General features: G+C 38.2%; 1 protein-coding gene and 1 non-coding gene across 2 annotated transcripts in view; both read left to right on the forward strand.

Moving 5' to 3' along the window:
• Nucleotides 1–1872: 1872 nt before the first annotated feature.
• TRRAP (transformation/transcription domain associated protein) overlaps nucleotides 1873–18822 on the forward strand; it is a 170470-nt gene continuing 153520 nt past the window's right edge. Inside the window, 10 exon segments of the mRNA XM_078152903.1 lie at nucleotides 1873–1951; nucleotides 3466–3616; nucleotides 4031–4080; nucleotides 10310–10420; nucleotides 14210–14314; nucleotides 14996–15079; nucleotides 15476–15532; nucleotides 16370–16495; nucleotides 17292–17369; nucleotides 18605–18693. Of these exon segments, the coding sequence (XP_078009029.1) occupies nucleotides 3517–3616; nucleotides 4031–4080; nucleotides 10310–10420; nucleotides 14210–14314; nucleotides 14996–15079; nucleotides 15476–15532; nucleotides 16370–16495; nucleotides 17292–17369; nucleotides 18605–18693 (800 nt within the window). The 5' untranslated portion in view covers nucleotides 1873–1951; nucleotides 3466–3516.
• On the forward strand, nucleotides 3755–3949 carry LOC144457370 (small nucleolar RNA ZL1). Its single transcript, XR_013486674.1, has one exon. It is a non-coding gene; the product is annotated as a small nucleolar RNA ZL1 (small nucleolar RNA).

The following is an 18822-nucleotide window of genomic DNA, read 5'->3' on the forward strand; positions in this document are numbered from 1 at the left end:
TGTTAAAGCACTGCACTCAATATGCCAGCAAATTTGGAAAACTTAGCACAGGTCTATGGATTAGAAAAGATCAATTTATATCCCAATCTGAAAGAAGGGCAATGCCAAGGAAAGTTCAAATTACTGAACAACTATACTCATCTCACGTGCCGGCAAGCTTATGCTTAAAATTATACAAACTAGGCTTTAGGAATTATGAGGACTGAGAATTTCCAGAGCAGCAGGTTGGTTTTCAAAGAGGCAAAGAACTACAGACCAAATTGCCAACATTTGCTGAATTTCAGAGAATTCAAGAATTCTAGAAAAAACATTTACTTCTGCTTCATTGACTACACTACGCTGTGACTGTGCAGATCCCAATAAAATATGGCAAGTCCTCAAAGTGATGGGAATACCAGAGCATCTTACTTGTCTCCTGAGGAACCTGTATGCAGGCCAAGAAGCAACAGTTAGAATGGACATGGAATAACTGATTGGTTTAAGACTGGGAAACGAGTAGACAAGGCTGTATATTGTCACCTTATTTATTTAACTTATATACAGAGTACATCATGCAAAATGCCAGGCTGGATTAATCAAAAGCTGCAATTAAGATTGCCCAGAGAAATGTAAACAATCTCAGATATGCAGACAATACCACTCTGATGGCAGAAAGTGATGAGGAATTAAGAAGCCTCTAGATGAGAGTGTAAGAGGGGAGGGTAAAAGCTCCTTTGAAGCTTAACATCAAAAAAACCTAAGATCTTGGCATCTGTTCCCATCACTTCCTGGCAAATAGAGAGAGAAAGAATGGAAGCAGTGTCAAATAGTATATTCTTGGGCTCAAAATCGCTGCAGATAGAGAGACTGCAGCCATGAAATGAAAAGACACTTGCTCTTTGGAAGGAAAGCTATGGCAAATGTATACAGCATACTAAAAAGCGGAGACATCACCTTGAGACAAAGGTTAAAGGTATGGTTTTTCCAGTAACAATGTATGGCTGTGAGAGCTGGGACCATCAGGAAAGCTAAATCCTGCAGAATAGAGGCTTTAGAATTGTGGTACTGGAGAAGACTTTTTAAAGTCTCTTGGACAGCAAAGAGTTCAAATTAGTCAATACTTTAGGAAATTAATTCAGGCTATTCACTGGAAGGTCAAAAGTGAAGCTGAAAAGGAAATACATAAGAAGACGGGACTCACTGAAAAAGATCCTGATGTTGGGAAAGATTTAAGGCAAAAGAAGGGAATGGCAGAGGATGAGATGGAAATAATGAAGTTGGACAGACTAGGGAGACAGCGGAGGATAGAAGGATCTGGCTATGGTCCATGGGGTTACAAAGAGTCAGACGGGACAGAACAGTAACTTAATCCAAAGTGAAAGCTCTTTCAGGCCTCCCAAACCCTGAGTCTCCAGTCCTGTGCACACACTTTTGGTTTGTTACCACCTACTCCCACCAGGAGTGAGAAAATAAGCTGGGAAGATTAAGGAGATGAAATGCCACCGACTCATAATTATCTATTAGCAAGGCTGTTCCGTTCTTGGAAGGGAGAAACAAACAGCCAACAAGATACTTAGTACTTGTGGGCAGGACACAATTGCTAGAGTATTGCAATGATTACTTTTAGTCCCGTCCCTACCCCAGAGTGCTTGCATTTAAAGGGATGAGCCTGTGTTTACGCTTTTTAGGTCTAGCCACCCTTTCACTCCTCGCGGGGGATATCTATTACCCCGAGGGTACTTTTCCCACTCCACCCCCCCGACTTCGGGCAAGGCCGCACCCAGTTTCCCGTAGGTGACACCTGACTGGTGCTGCATCTGGGCACAAAATGTTTGATTGGCTGCCAGGCGCGCTGGGGGCAGCACGGGGGAGAGTCTGTCGCTTTAAGCGGGGGCGGGGACTCCGCAGGGCGGCAGCTTTGCTCCGGGAGACATGGGCCTTCTTGCTGCAGGAAGAGCTGCGGCCTCTCAGGGTGCGTGAGCAAACGTTCCATCCGAACGTTCCCCGGGTGGGGGTGTGGGAGAAGGAGTGTGCTTCTCGGGGGTGGAGGTGGAGCGGGCTTTCTGCGGCCGGCCGGGCTTCCGAGCGCGTGCGCGGGCGAGGCCGTCCGGAGCCCCGGTGCATGGGGAGCCAGGAGGCCTTTCTGTCCCCGGACGTAGTTGAGTGTGATGCTGGGACAGAAGGGTCCCGGGGCACCGCACGAGGGCACTTTCCCCCACTTTCTTTTCCTTTCGGCCGAGACCAGGCCAGGAGTTTCATTCTGAGGCGTTACACCTCCATGTTACTCCTAGGTAGGGTAAAGGTGGTGGGGGGGGCGCGGAAAGAGGGAAAGGCCGAGGCGGCTTTTGGAATTGACCCTCTGCGGGCACCGTAGCACCCGGCCGGGGCAACGGCGAACCCTCCTGTATTGCAACAAAGAAGGGTACCCGAGAAGCGTTTGGGGTCGGGGTTGGGACTGGGAAAGGTGTCACCCTGCCCCGCCTCCTCCAAAGCTGTGGAAGGGCCCAGTGGGGGGTGGGGGAAGGCGTCTTGATTCCTATCCTTGCCTGCTGGCGTGAAGCTCTGGTCCTTCAGCCCGCGGTCTAGAGAGAGAGAGAGAGAGCGCGAGTAGGTTAGCGGCGGCAGCGCCACCACCCGGCGCGGAGGCGATCTCGCAGGCGTTGTAGTACAGGGGGCGGGGTGGGGGTCTATGTTTGGGAGTCCTGTCCAACGGCCTGGGGCTGACTCGGGGCCGGGGCGGGGGGGAGGGGGCCTGGAATGGAGGATACTGGGAAGTTTTCCGGGAGGGAGGGGCGTGCGTGTATGTGTGTAGAAGCCACCCGGAAGTGGGTACGCGGAGACCCGCCTACTTCTGATTCCCCCCCCCTTTTCTGGGAGTTCGTGACCCCCCCCCGCAGTCTGGGAGGTGAAGGGGGGAAGGGCAGAGGGTCGTTAGGGATAAGGGGAGAAGCTCTTTGGTCCGCCCCAGAAGCCAGGCACTCCTGGAAACCAGTAATCCATCCACTGAGGAGTCTCTCACTATCTGACTCGCTTTATTTAAAGAGATTGCAGGCCCTGGGGCCCCTCTGATATCAACCTGCTTTTGGGGGCTTTTTAAAATAAAATTGCTGTGTTTGGGGGCTCTGGACTTCTGTGATCCTGGGGATCCCCCTTTGTTGTGTCTCTGGGACCGTAATGGATCCACACAAGTGACATTGTCCCCATCATCTGTGAGAGAGTTTGGGGTTTCTCTGTAAGTGCATATGCATCTTCATTTAATGTTGAAGTGTGGACATTGAAGAAAAAAAGCTACGTATTGCATATGTTTAAAGGGTAGCAGAGTGTGCGAATTTAGGTTAAAAAAATTTTAAATCGTGGATTAAATGGCTTTGTATTGGGGTTTATAGGCAGAAATTTTTGAAATAAACATGTTCAGAATTAAGCTTTAGGATGTTTATAGGCATATGCCCTGGAAAACAGATAATCTGTTCCTTTTTGTAAAAATAGGTTGGCCCTGACTCCATTCTTCTAAGAGACACAAAGTAACTGAAAAGAAAAATGGCGTTTGTTGCAACCCCCGGGGCTACAGTGGTTGACCAAACCACTCTGATGAAAAAATACCTTCAGTTTGTGGCTGCTCTTACAGATGTAAATACCCGTAAGTTGATTTTTTCCCCCCATTGCCATTTTAGGAAACATCATAATATTACTTATTTGCTTCATTACTAAATTGATGTGCACAGTGAGATAAATGATGGCATTAAAGCTCACTTTACATTTCCTTTCCCCTTTTTGTAGGGAAGCAAAATGATGGATATTATTGGTTGGAGCCCTAAAGAGGCAAATGTTTGTGTCTGTATGTGAATGATTGTATGTGCGTGCGCACTTGTGCCTGGATGTGTGACTGGGTATGAATGGTGATAGAGGGACCTAGTTATATGCCTTTTTATAGAGGGCTATGATATTTAAACTGATAAGATCTGATTGCTTCTCTTTCACAGTAAACCTTATAGTTGTAGGATTTTTTTTTAAACAAAATGTCAACAACTTGAGTATATTCCACTTTTTACAGCGGATGAAACAAAACTGAAAATGATGCAAGAAGTTAGTGAAAATTTTGAGGTATGTGTTAAAACTTTGCTTCTATTTTGAGCCTATGTCAAAATTCTCTTAGTTTTGGCTTCCTTTTTAATTTGTTTAGAAGTATATTTGGTGACATATCTCCTTTTATTTTCGGGGCCTTACTGTGTTTCTGTTCACTATCTATTCTATTCACTGTCTAGTCATGGGATTATCCATGACTCCTGTCATCATTCCTTCTGTCCACTTCTTGGCAAGTTTTGACATTTCTGCTTCCATAACATGTTTCATATCTTTTCTGTTTTCTCTAATCATACTGTCTTTAGTCCTATTCTTCACCTGTTGTGTAGACTACTATAGTAGCCTCCTGATTGATCTCCCTGCTGCTGGTCCTCTCTTTTCTCCAATCCATCCTCCACACTGCCAAATTTGTATTCCTAAAATACAACTTTGATTATATCATCTTCCTACTCAAAAATCTCAAAAATCCCTGTTGTCTCTAGGATAAAATAATGAAATCCTCAGCCTGGTGTTTAAAGCTTTCCATAATGTGACTGCTGCCTACCTTTCCGCTCTTGGGTTTTTTTTTTTGTTTGTTTTTATTTTTTGGTTAGGCAGTGGGGTTAAGTAACTTGTCCAGAGTCACACAGCTAGTAAGTATTATGTGTCCGAGGCTGGATTTGAACTCAGGTTCTCCTGAATCCAGGGCTGGTGCTCTATCCACTGTGCCCCTCTGTTTGTTACTGTTTTTCCTGCACTCTGTATTTCAGTGACACTGGCCTGCTAACTATTCCCCTATACCTGAACTCTCATCTCTTGATTTTGAGCCTTTGCAGAGGTTTGCAATGTACTTCTGTCTCTTTGAATTCTAGCTTCCTTCGAAGCCCAGCTCAGGTGTCTCACACAAAGCTTCTCCTAGTCCTCTAATTAATGATCTCTTTTAAAGTTAGTTTCTATATAATTTGCATTTATTAATAATTAATAATGCCATTATCAGTGTTCATAATAGCTGCATTTATGTAGTGGTTTAAGGTTTGCAAAGCATTTTACAGTCATCTCATTTTATCCTTACAACAGCTCTGGCAGGTAGGTTCTATTATTCTCATTTTATAGGTGGTGAAACTGAGGCTTAGGATTTAAGTGACTTGATTAGAGCTTCACGGCTAGTAATTGTCTGAGGCAGCATTGGAACTCAAGTCTTCCTGACTCCAGGTCCAGCACTTATCCCTTGCTACCTAGCTACCTCCTAGGTAGTTACATACCTGTGCATATGCTGTTGTGGAACATAATCTTGAGGTTGGAGTTGTTTTGTTTTTGTTGTATTTCTAGCATTTTTCACAGTGCTTGGCATGTAGTAGGTGCTTAGTAGTTGTTGAATTGTAGTGAATATATTTTACTTTTTATTGCTTGTGATATATTGTTTTAAAATAAAAATGTAAACAAGTTATAAATTTCTAGTTGTCTTAAGTTCTTGCTTAGGATCTGTAATCATCACCATCTTTTTGCTTATTTTTTCCCAATAATATTGAGAGGTTTCAGTGTGGTGCATTTGAAGGAGTGCTGGATTGGAGCACTTGGATTCTAGACCTAGATCTGCCAGTCATCACCGTTTTGTTAGCTTGGGAAAGTTGAAAAATCTTTTTGAATCTCACTTTATTCATCTGTATAATTAGGGGTGGTACCAGATGTTTTCTAAGGTTATTTCCAGCTCTCAATCTACAATTCTATGATCCTTTCATTTTTAAATGAGTGAGATTTCTTTTTTTTTTTAACAGTTACCATCAGGATTCATTTCAAAACCTCATATGTTTGTAGTACTGCCCTCCTGTTGTTAGATTCAGTTTGGCTTCTGGGATACCATTGTCTTTTGATTTTCTTTCCATGTATCTGACTTTTCTTTCTTTGTCTCTTTTGATGGCTCTTCGTTCTCTGTATTCTGCTCACTATTCTTGTTTGGTTCAATGGGTCATTCAGAGCCCAGAGGTTTAAATAAATAGTCCTTGTACATTCCATTTCACTCAGGTAGAAACAGTTCAGGAAGATTAAAAACAAAAACCACTGGCATGAAGGTAAGAAGCAATATGGGAGCAGGAAAATTGTTTTATTTTCTTGCCCAAAGGGCCCTCAGCTGGGTCCCAGGTCAGTTCATTTGGGGACAGAGTTAACTGATATTAACTCAAGTCTGTGTACCACAGATTCCTTGCTTGCAGCAGTTCTGGCTGATGTTGTGGAATTATGGAGGCTTAGCTCAAACCTCTCCAGCTCTACCAGTCTCCTGCCCCACAGCAGGTCAAACCACTTGAAGGTATCCCTCCATGGCTCTGTACTGCCTTCATCCTTTTGTTTCTACGTTATCTCCTTTGCTGATCTTAGTAGCTTTCTTGGGTTCAATTATTATCTCCTTGCAGACCCCCAAATGTATTTATATAGCTTTTCTCTGTCTCCTGAACACCGGTCTTAATTGTATTCTATCACCTTATTATTTCCCAGGACATATCAAATTTGCCTTGTCCGTAACTACTGATTTCTATCCAAACCTGATTCTCCACCAGACTTTCCCATTTTTGTTGATGACATCCTCAGTCATCCTCAGTTACTTGGTTTTATAACCTTGGAGTAATCTTTGATTCTTTTCTCTCTCAATCCCAATGTCTAATCATTTGTTAAGTCTTATTAATTCTACCTCCAAAACCTCTTTCTCAACCATATCCTTTTCTCTAATCACATGGCAGCCACTCTAGTTCAGACCCTTAATTTCATCTGCAAAACTCTTCTAAGTAGTTTACTGTTTTCAGTTTCTCTGCTCTTCAGTACATCCATATAGCTATCAAATTGAAATTCCTAAAATACAGATCTCATCATTTAACAACCTTCTCCCTCCTACCCTACCTCCCCCCAAGAAAAAAAGAGAAATTTTAATAACTTCTTGTCACCTCTAGGATAACGTGTAAATAAATTCCTGAGGCTTTTAGAGCTCTTCACAATGTGGCGCTCACCTACTTTTCCATATTACTTCTTTTTCCATACTTTTTGTATTACTTTTCCATTACTTTCCATATTACTTCCTTTTACACAACTGTACTTCCCAGTCACATTGGCTTGCTAGCTGTTCCCTGTACCATTCCATCTCCAGCCTTCATATGAATGGTCTTCAAAGTCCATTCCCACCTCCTTGTGGTAGAATCCCAAGCTTCCTTCAAAGCCGAGCTCAGATCCTCTCCTACACAAGGTCTTGTCTTAATAACTGGTCCTTTCAGTTAATAGCACTCTCCTTCTTAGAATTCTTTTATATTACCTTGTGTTTTGTTACTCGGGTGTACATGCTGTATCATCCTCTAACAGAACTTAAGCTCCTTGAAGGCAATGCCTAGCACAGTACATGAGTAACTAACAAGTATTTGTTGAATTTTCAAATTTGTGGCTGAATGAAAGTGTCAAATAGGCAAACATTTATTATAGCAAGATACCTGTAATTTTGCAAAATAATGCTGTTGAATTATCTAAGACCCATATTAATGGGTTTCTAAGAAGGTTCACTAAGGTAATTCTTCAAAAGAATTAAGAAGTTAGAATGACTTATCAGTGGAAGCTTTATATTTTAGAACAATGGATCTGTGATCTCAACAAGATGGCTACACCCTTCAGTAGTACAAATTGTGATCTCTCCACTTTCTCATCTTTAATAGTTTGTCCATGTTCTCCCATAAACTTCTGGGTCTTTTAATATTATGTGAAACTGTAGCCAGTGTAGCACTTAGTGCCTGTTTGCCCATTGTCTTTGTTCTTAGCTCCTGACCCACTCATCACTACTTCCTTCAGACACACAGCTTCAGAAAATGTAATGTAATAGGTGCTTTATACAGTAGTAATCTCCACTCCCCCCAAGCCCCAGTGTTTAAAAGAAAGAGCACTTTGTCATAAAGTTAAAGCAGGAAAGTCACCTTCTCACACTATGAGGAAACTTGAGTCTCAGTGAATTGCCCAGAGTTGCATAGGGCATAAATGGCAGTGATGATGAAGACTAGTACTGGGAGTTTGAGAATTTCAGTTCCTTGTCTTTTAAATGTGTTTAAGCTTTGGGGCAGAATTTGATGCACTTTTTACTCATTTAATAGTTTAGAACAAAACAGGCCTCCCAGTTTTAAATTGCATGAAAAATTCACATCTGTCAAAATGATGAGTTAAAATTATGACGGGATAACAGAACATAATCCTGTCCTTGAATATGTTACAGCTTGAGTGTACTACTAGAACTTAGAATTTTAAGTGGTGACATTTGAAATTTTTTTTTATTGATATCTTATGTTTTTACATCTCCTACTCTCCTGGTATCCCTCTTCTTCCTCTTTCCATCCCTTATAAAAAGGACTATTTTTTTAAAGAAGAAGAAAAAGTAACTTATTGTTACTTTGAAAAACTCTGAAAATATATGCGATGTTCCCACACCTGTGGACTTTCCGCTTCTGCAGAGGAGTCAGAGGAGGTGTCTAGTGATGGAATTTTTAAAAAATAGATTTTTGTTTATCTTTTGTTTTTTAAATCCCCTTGATTTCCTAATATAGTCTCTTTTCCTCATCACCCAGCCAGTTTAGCAAAATCAGCAAATAGATGGAAAATGTTACATTATATGTGGTTGTCCATACTTATAGACATCTTCTTTAAAGATATCTGTGGGAGATTGCCTTTTCATATCTCTTCTTTGGGGTCAGTTTTGGTCTTTATATACTTTGGCAGCATTCAATTTCATTTGCCTTGTTTTTCTTTCCATTTACACTATAGTCATCATGTATGTTTTTTCCCCCGTTGTTAACTGCACAGTAATATTTCGTTTCCTTCACGTGTTGCAATATGTTTATCTATTTTCTAGTTGATGGACACTGACTTTTTTTAGTCCTTTGCTACTTGAAAAATGCTGCTATAGATATTTATTGTAAGTGGGACCTTTCCTTTTGTCATTGATCTCGGTGGGGTACATACGTTCCCAGTGGTAAAATCTGAATTAAAGGATATAGACATTTTAGTCATTTTCTTGGCAGAATTCCAAATTGCTTTGCAAAATAGTTGTGTCAATAGGTGATTAAAGAGTTTATTAGTAGTAATGATTTATGCTCTACTGTTAATATTTTTGTATGGGGTTATTGTTTTAAAATTTGGTATAGGGTTTAATTTTAGAAGGAGAAACTCACATAATTTTAGTATGCTTGAAATGAAGGTTGTTGTTAGGTCTCTTGCATTAGATTTTAACTATCATTTTATTGTATTTAAAATTGCTTTCTCACCTCTGTGTAAATGACTTCCTTAATCACAAATCAATGGTTAATCTCTTTTAGCTTCACTACCACTTCTCTTAGATATTCAGCTAACACCTTATTCCAATCTATCTAAAATGTACTCGTCCTCTTCCTCCCTCCAACCCTAAATTTTCATGATCTTCCCAACTTTTTTTTTTTGTTGGTGGCTTTGTTCTCCTTCAGGTCACCCAGGGCTCTAAACCTCAGAATAGTCTTTGATTTTTCCATTTCTTTCATCTCCCTTATCTAATCAGGGGCTAAATCCTGTTCATCCTACCTTCACACCCAGTAAGACAGCTGCTTGTCCTTTCCCTTCTTTGTCACTCATAGCACCATTACCCCTCTTGTACAGACTGTTGTAATAGTTGAATGAATGCCTCCTTTCTGGTAATTTCTCTGCCTTCAGGCTCTCCAATTCCTATTACTTTGGTTAGACTGAAGCATTCCCTGCTCTACAACCTTTAATGGCTCGCTATTGCCTGGAGCATAAAATATAGACTCCTTAGCCCGGCTTTTAAGACTCTCCATAATCTTGTTCTAAACTCTCTTTCTAATGTTACTGGGCCTTGTTCCAACCTTATTGATCTCTCCCTGAAGTTTTCCTGGAACATTGTTCTCCACTCATTTGCTTCTATTGTATTATGCCTTTTATTAAGTATGATAATATATAATAAATATGTTTGTGTCTTAATCTCTTCTCCTTCTAGTCCTCCTTCCCACAACGTGAGGTGCTTGAGTCAGGCAATGTAATGTTACATATCTGTATCTACAGCATCTACCAGTGCCTTCTACACTGTAGTTTAATAGGTGTTCGTTTATTTTAGTTGTTATCCAAAGCATTTTAAGCATATTGGATGTTTGCAGTTACTTTGGAAAATAGCTTCTTAGCAGCCTCAATAGCATATAAATTATTTTTTAAAAACTTTTTAATGAAAATAACACTGTTGTAAATGTTTCTTTCATTGTTTCTTTTTTAATAGAATGTAACATCATCCCCTCAGTATTCTACATTCCTGGAGCATATCATCCCTCGATTTCTTACATTTCTACAAGATGGAGAAGTTCAGTTTCTTCAAGAGAAACCAGCACAGGTAATCTCTTTAAAATATCAGTTATCCTGGGGAGAGTGGGAGAGCAGCTAGGTGGCATAGCGGATGGAGCACCGGCCCTGGATTCAGGAGGACCAGAGTTCAAATCGGAGCTCGTACACAAAACACTCACTAGCTGTGTGACCCTGGACAAGTCACTTAACCCCATTGCCTAGCTGGGAAAAAAACACCATAAAATATCCTATTAAAAGTTAATTCTGTTGCAAAAGGGAAGAAATACTGTGTACTAGTACCTCATTTATAAAAAGACTACACAAACTAGAAAGTTTATGGTATAGTTTAAAAATCAGTGAGAATTTCTGTATTGAAGATAACCTTGTTAAAGATTATTGCTTAGTTGATAAGAGTTTCTTGTTATAATTTGTCTAGGTGCTGTGGTAAATGCATGTGTCTTCTTTTTTTTTGCCTTTTTTAAAAACTTTAATTACTCATTCACTAAATTATCATTGTGACTTTACCTAGACTATTACAATAGCCATTTAACTAAGTTGGCTGTGCTTTAATTCTTCCTCTATATTGCGTAGGCATTGCCAGATTCATCTTCATATTCATGCATAATTCTGATCAAATAATTTCCCTACTCAGATATCTTGCATAGTTTACCTTTGCCTACCTGAAAAAAATCCTAACTCCTTAGCTCTTGGTATTCAAGGCCTTCCACGGTCTGGCTGCAGCCCAGCTTTTAGGCTTATAGTCTCGCCATTCTCTTTCACTTCAACCACACTGGACCATTAGCTATTCCCTAAACACATCTTAGTCTTTCCTACCTCCATGGCTTTGCTTGTGCTCTTTCCTGTGCCAGGAAAGTGTGACTGCTTGCCAGCCTCCTGAAATCTTCATTTATCAAAATCCTATCATTCTCAAGACTTAGTTGATATTAAACTTTTAGGAAAGCTTTACTGATTAAAATTCCCTTTTCTGTTGCATAGCTGGAAGGGAAAGGAAACAAATTTATTTCCCTACTTTCTTTCCTTTCTGACAGGTTCTTCTGTTTTGGAGAGGAAGGGAAGGTTTCTCCTCTGATAAACTGCAGATCACTTTTTAAATTTTTATCTTTGTCTTGTTTGGGGTACCTTTTTCCTTCTTTTCTGGTCTTTTTTCCTGATCCCTGAATTTCAGACCTGCCAGTTGGTTCTGATTTTCATTGACTTCAACTTGTTTCCCCTACTTCCAGAGGCTGCCAGGAAGCTGTGACTTGGACACTAGTTTATTTCTACCTCTTGGTGGCAAAGACACCATTTAATTTATGGAACACAGACTCATGTTTCTGTGTTTTTAAATGCATATACTAAAAGTGTTTTCTTCTACTAACAAAAACCTGTCAGCATACGTGATGTTAACCCCTAATCCAGTGCCCTGTCTTCTAGTTCACAAGCTTGGTTTCTCCTCCTCCTCTCCATTTTAAAAAATGCCCTAACCCAGTGGTATTGCCTTTCTCCTGTGCCTAGGACTGCCTATCTTGGCTGTTGTCTGACATCACTGTCCCTGGCCCTCTTTTCCCCAAATAGGCCAGATCAGGAGCTGGTGCCCTGGATGCAGACTGTATAAAGAACCAGTGCCAAGGGAATGAATTTGGTTTTTTGCTGTTGTAGAGTAAAAGGAATGAGGACCAAGCCCAGTCCTAGTTGTTAGATGACTAGGATCTGTTGTCTTATCACCGATGAACTTAATCCAAGAGGCTGCTGAAAGCTTGGCACTTTGCCGCTTCCCACCTGAAGAATGCAAGGTGTTATAGAATGTTTAGAGTCTAAACTTTAGACATTCCTGGTGAGCTGTGATTGACTTCCAGGTAGTGATGAAGCCTTCTCCTTCAAGGTGTCCAAGGCCTTGTGTCCAACTCTTTACTCACTATTTCAGAATGCTGAAATTGTAGTTTGTTTAGCTCATGATTGCTTTTGGTTTATCGCTTTGTAGACCACTCCTTGTGTTGAGGAGTGAGCTGTCCCAGCCTGGGCCTCCTGACCTGCTGACCCTGCCCTCACTTGCTTGCCCTAGAGCCTCAGCCAGGTCCAAAACAAAACATGCCTCTACTCATCCTGGCCCATTTAGTTGTAAAGGAAATGCCCCTTTGCCTGTTCTTTTCCTTTGAGATGACACTTCCTTTGTCAGTGTGACTATGCCATGGTGGTGAAACAATGTGTTTTTTCCTTGGGGCCCTGAATCCTAATGGGACGGTGTAGCCAATGAGGGTGGCAGGAGCCCTTCCCGTCCTGCCTTGGCTGGGCCTGGGTCTCAAGACCCTGTCATGACAGGGTCTACCTGTAACATGGGGTTTTTATACTAGAAAGAATAAAAGCAAATGGTTTGCACAAAAAAAGTGTTCTTTTCTGCCTGACTAAACTCCTCAGGTAGAAGTGATCCCTTCCTTTTAGTTTCTAACACTGGCCTAACACAGTGCCTTGCATGTAGAAGGTACTCAGTCATTGTTCCTTGAATGGGTTAGTAGATGATTGGTCCCTGGTTAAAGATAAAGTACACCTAGGTTATGTCAAGTATGAGTCATCATATAGTAGAAATGTTATTTAGTGAAGCAGTTCAAGTAAAGTTTTTACTGTGCTGTGGATGAAAGCAATTATGTTGATGTCTTTTACTTTTTAAATTTTGGGATACCCAATAAATGTTGATCTAAGATGACTTTAAAAATCTGAAATTTATGGTTCCTGATATACGTCATGGTTGGATCCATTCTTATCCTTTCGATATTAAGATTATTCCTAGTGCTTCTGATCACTTATTTGAAGGAATGGGGGACAGGAGGAGAAAGTGTGTAGGATGGCAAATGTAGATATCATCTCTACCCCTCTCCTTCCCGCTAGTTATTCTAAATCAAGAATCACAAATTCATGGTCAGAGTGAGGAGGGGATCTTCATTGATTTAGAAACTAAGATCTAGTCTGATGCTGAGTAAAATGAACAGAACCAAGAGAACGTTGTACACAATAACAGCCACGTTGTGTGATGACTGATATTGATAAACTTAACCCTTCCCAGCAATACAAGGATCTAAGACATCTCCAGAGGCCTAGTGATGGAAAATGCTATTCACATCCAAAGAAAGAACTATGAAAGTTGAATTGGTATTTTTTTTTCTCTTTCTGATGGTTCCTTCTATTGGTTTTAATTTTTACTTGCAACACCACTAATGTGAAAATATGTTTAATAAGAATGTAAATGTGTAACCTGTATCAGATTGTGTGCCGTCTTGGGGAGGGTGGTGGGGAGGAAAGGGAGAGAAAAATTTTAAACTCAAAAGCATGTGGAAGTGATTATTGATAAATCAAAATAAATTAATAAAATAAAAAAAAAGAAACTAAGATCCAGAGCAGGGAAATGCCATGCTCATAGGTGCCTAGTGGGAGCTGAGACTAAAATTAAACCTCTCTGACTCCTGGTATAATAGTCTTTCCACCGTACCACTCTGTTTCCATATTCTGTCCTTTTTGAACTGCTGATAGGTTGTGAAATTTTGCTTAGTGAAAAAATCATGTTTAAAGAGAAATTGTAGCCTTGTTAACTTATCTTTAGAGATCAGAGAATAGAAATACTTAAAATAGTGATTTTGTAGTTCATGTCTTTAGACTATGTAGAAAATAACCCATCAATTCTGCTTTAAAACACATCCATTTTAAAGTAAGAAGGATAACAGGTCTAAATGTTAACTGGTTTTTCCAGAATGGGTACGTCTCCAAGGGAATGAGGTTTCAATTATTAATTGATTATTACAAATGAATTTTTTTTTAAGTCTATTCAATTTTTTTCCTTTCTCTTTAGCAATTGCGGAAACTAGTTCTTGAAATAATTCATAGAATACCAACAAATGAACATCTTCGTCCTCATACCAAAAATGTTTTGTCTGTGATGTTTCGATTCCTGGAGGTAACTGTGTGAAAAAGAAATCTATTTGTGTAATCATGTTTAATGAAGACTTAACATTTTCTTCTTTTTAAAGAAAGGAGATGATTATGATTTATATGGAAAGTTAAGATCTATATAATCTTTTAGAAAAAAATATAATTGTGAAAATGCTGAAAAAGAACTTTCAAAAACTTTTAAGACCTTCTTAGTCTGTAGAAGTTTACAGTTGTAATGACTTACTTTGAAGAGCTGATCGTTGAGAAATAAAGGGGATGCTGTTTCCTCTGATTTTCATTTTTACCTGTCATTTAGGGTAAAGCCATTTACTAGCTTCTGCAGCCAGTGTGTTCCTTAGAGTCTTGAATTGTTTCATGGAATTTAAATTTAATTTTTCAGGCACCTTTTCAGGATCTTTTCTATCAAGCTTTAAAAAGTGTTGACTTATCTTAAGTCCTAGTCTCTGAATTATTTTATTTCAGTTAAAAGTGAATATATTCACTCTGACAGTATATGGTGAGTCTTTATTTGAATAAGGGCATCCAAACACTGGTAAGAACTCAGTGCCTTGCTCTGTCAGTTAAACATTAAGTCATATGTTTTGGGGATGGAATTGTTAGGAAATATTTTTTACGGTCTCTAGATTTGAAATGGAGTAAAACTTATGTGAAATAAATTTCAATTTAAAAATCTTTTATTTTTTAGACTGAAAATGAAGAAAATGTGCTTATTTGTCTAAGAATAATTATTGAGCTGCACAAACAATTCCGTCCAACAATCACACAAGAAGTAAGTTTTTATTTTACGAGAGTTTGTGGGTTAGTTGCAATATGTTCTAATTTGGGAAATCTTATATGTATATTTCTCTGCTTATTTGAGAGACGTTTCTTCCTTTTTAGTAAAAATAATGTAAATATAGGGATGGAGGTAGAAAATTTATGTGAATTTCTGGCAGAGGAGTTGTCTTGAACATTGTATGAAATAATTTAATAAATGCTGGCATGTTAGCTTTAAAACAGTTAAATTACTGAAACTTTACAGAGAAGCATATTTATTTTTAGGCATGTTAAATGCATTTGGAAAGATCACAAGAATTACATATTAAAATTAATTAAAATCAATTAAATTGCTTAAATTTAAAAATACATACTAAAAAATCTTTTTATTTGTTATGAATATTTTTAGATTCATCATTTTTTGGACTTTGTGAAACAGATATACAAGGAGCTTCCAAAAGTAGTGGTATGTTTAGAATTCATGTTTTTACATAAGGAAAGGGGGGAGGCATTGCTGCATGGAATATCACTGTCCAGGTGCTCTACTTGTCATGCACCTATTTACATAAGAATTTTTAATCTTTCAAAATCTTGGTTAAAACTTGAAATTCAAATTGTTTTAAATTATATCATTTACAAAGTTTGTCATAGTGTGCTATAGGTACTCTTAAATGTGTTACTATATTTACTTTGAAATACAAATTAGATTGCTGTCATTCCTTAATAGATTAAAAATTATATCTTTCTTGATACCCCTTTTAAAATAAAAATCTTACCCTTTTACTGTCATTATCACTTATGGCCTATAAAGATAGTGGAAAAATTTGGTAAGACCAAATTTTGGCTGCTTCTATACATAGAGTACATTTTTTTGGGTTGTAATAAAATGTGAAACTACTGTATTCTTGGAATCTTCTTATGCATGTAGTTTAAATTGTATTTCATCATTAACTAGGAAATACTCAAGAAACTTACATGGCTTTGTGTTCTGGGTAGAGGGAGATTCTCAGTTATCTACTGACTCTTTTGATCTCATTTACAGAGTAAACTCTAATATATTCCAATTTGGGCAGCTAGAAAACTATAGTCTTTATTGGAGAGTATTTGAAAATATCACGTTTAATTCATAAGCATTCTTGTTATAGGTACTTTAAAATATGTGGATTTTATTGATTGCTTTCGGCAGTTGCTTTGCTTTGCTTATACATAATCTTATAGCATAGAATTTCAGATGTGTTTTATTGAGGAATGGTAATCTGTTTTGATTTAGAAAAATGAGAATTGATTTCTATTTTGTCTTTAGAATCGTTACTTTGAGAATCCTCAAGTAATCCCCGATAACACAGTTCCTTCCCCAGAAATGGTTGGCATGATCACAACACTTGCTGTGAAAGTAAATCCTGAACGTGATGACAGTGAGACAAGAACAGTAAGTTTTTCCCCCCCCCTTTGGGTTTATATGTATTTCAAGAGTAAAATTGGATTTCTGCACAGTCCTCCTTACCAACCCAACCCAAAGCAGTAACCGTTGTTATGTTTCTCTTCGATTTAAAGTGAAAGCCATTCATAAAAAGAAATGAAAAATGATTTATATAATAGTATATACATCTGACTTAATCTCTTTGAAAGCACAAGAACTGATCAAAAGACTTGAATTATGTCCTTAAATTTGACTAGGCATATTACATTTGCTGCTTGTTTGTGTAGCAGTTTCATCCATAAAATTAAAACAATATATTCTATCTCTCACCTATATGAGTGGAATTATTTAGCAAAATAATTTTTAATTTTTTTTAATACTCTTTGAGGATAAAATAGGAAACTGAAAGAAGTACTTTGAAGTTCTCTGAATAAATTTACTATGTGAATTTAATTTTCTGGCTGGATTTGTTATGTTGATAATTTTGGTATTCATCCTTTTTTTAATTAAGAAAATTTTAAATATTAAGACTTTATATATTAAGAATTTTTCTAGGGGATTGGGATCACTTTCTGTAAATATCCTCAAGCTTTCTTTAAACTAAGTGGCTACATTGAAAATACCGGTAAGTTTTGAAAATACAGAATGATTAGTAGGTACGCTTTGCATTTTAATAAAAGCTCACAATCCTTTCAACAAAAAGTAGTCAGTAATTGAGTGTACTATTGGATAGTATCACTACATCAATTTGTAGTGTTTTTGCTCCAAAATAATAACTTAATTCCAAATGTTTTTTGTCTTGTAGCATTCTATAATTCCTAGAGGGTCTCTTTCCTTGAAAGTATTGGCTGAGTTGCCCATAATTGTTGTTTTAATGTATCAGGTATGTGTTTTTCATATTGTGGTCTTAATTTCAATAATTAAAATTTTATCTAGCCTAGGAACATGCAACTGTTGAATCTTACAGCCAGAAAGTACATTAGAGACCATCTAAAGTTTTTTGAGGAAGCAGATTTGTTTTGGATTTAGGAGACAAATCCAGAATATGAGTCAAAGGAAGAGTAGAGGAGAGAGAGGGGGAAAGAGGCAGAGAGAGAGTGTGAGTGTGTGTATATGTGATTGGGGGACTCAGTGGTAGATCTTGCTTGAGAGTAAGGAATAGAATCCTGGGAAAAAATGGGGAGAATAACAGTGAATAAAACTCAGGATGTAACCTAAATTAATCTCGCTTTGAACATACAGAAGGGACTATAAAGAATCATTTGGAAGGATATTCTAGAAAGGCTTAAGTTGCTGAGCACATCTGCTAAGGGTACTTCCTTATCCTGTAAAGGTTATGCTAGAGTGCTGGTGGCCAGTTACCTTCCTTTACTCTGTATCATTTTACTGAAAATATTAGGTACCATGGAAAAATAATAGGCACTATGGTAAACTAGAATTTGTGTTAAAGTAAATCTCAAATATGACCAAACTAGTGTCATATAGCCATCTATGGTAGAAGCAGTATTTATGATGTAGACTAGAGTAGTTTTTTCTTGTGTTTCTTTTTTACATTTAGTTCTCTATTAATTTTTAACATTCATATTTTAAAATTTTGAGTTCCAAATTCTCTTCCAGCCCCTCCCCCACCCATTGAGAAGGCAAGCAATATAGCATCTATTATGCATGTGAAATTAGGCATGGGATAGTTTTTTTTTTATAAAGTATTGAAACCTTGCTTGAGACTTAGTTGACTCAGTGGACTAAGGCTTGGGCCATTAATGTAGTCTTTTGGTGGCCTAAATACAGAAGCCATCCCATGAGTGGATAGAAAAATGGGCAGAAAACTGGCACGCAACTGAATCAGGGCTTGTCACCTTGCTGAACATCTTTTCTATCCTTTCCACATAGCTTTTGTTTACTCTTAGATGATCTATGAGTATATTGTTTCATTCCATTTCAGAATCTGAAGCACCAGACAGGCCTGAATTAGGCCTGACCTACAATACCATATCTTGATTTTAAAAATGGTGTACTTTCTGAGGTGTTCTAATTTGAGATTGTGCAATTCTGTAATATATAGTCTAAAAGACAGAAAATTTAAAAGTTGGGTGTCTAACATTTGTCTGTTGTTTTTAGCTCTACAAGTTGAATATTCACAATGTGGTTGCTGAATTTGTGCCATTGATAATGAATACTATTATAATTCAGGTATCTGCCCAAGCCAGGTGAGATTTGTTCAGGATAATGAAATATTTGAGTTTGTACTGATAATTAAGAATAATTTTTCTCTTCTATTTTGACTTTAAATATATGGACACTCGAAACTTGAGACAAGTTTGTAAAGAAATTTGGTA

This window comes from Phascolarctos cinereus, unplaced genomic scaffold (genome assembly GCF_003287225.1).
Source record: "Phascolarctos cinereus isolate Bilbo 61053 unplaced genomic scaffold, phaCin_HiC Scaffold_4;HRSCAF=312, whole genome shotgun sequence".
Classification (NCBI taxonomy): domain Eukaryota; kingdom Metazoa; phylum Chordata; class Mammalia; order Diprotodontia; family Phascolarctidae; genus Phascolarctos; species Phascolarctos cinereus.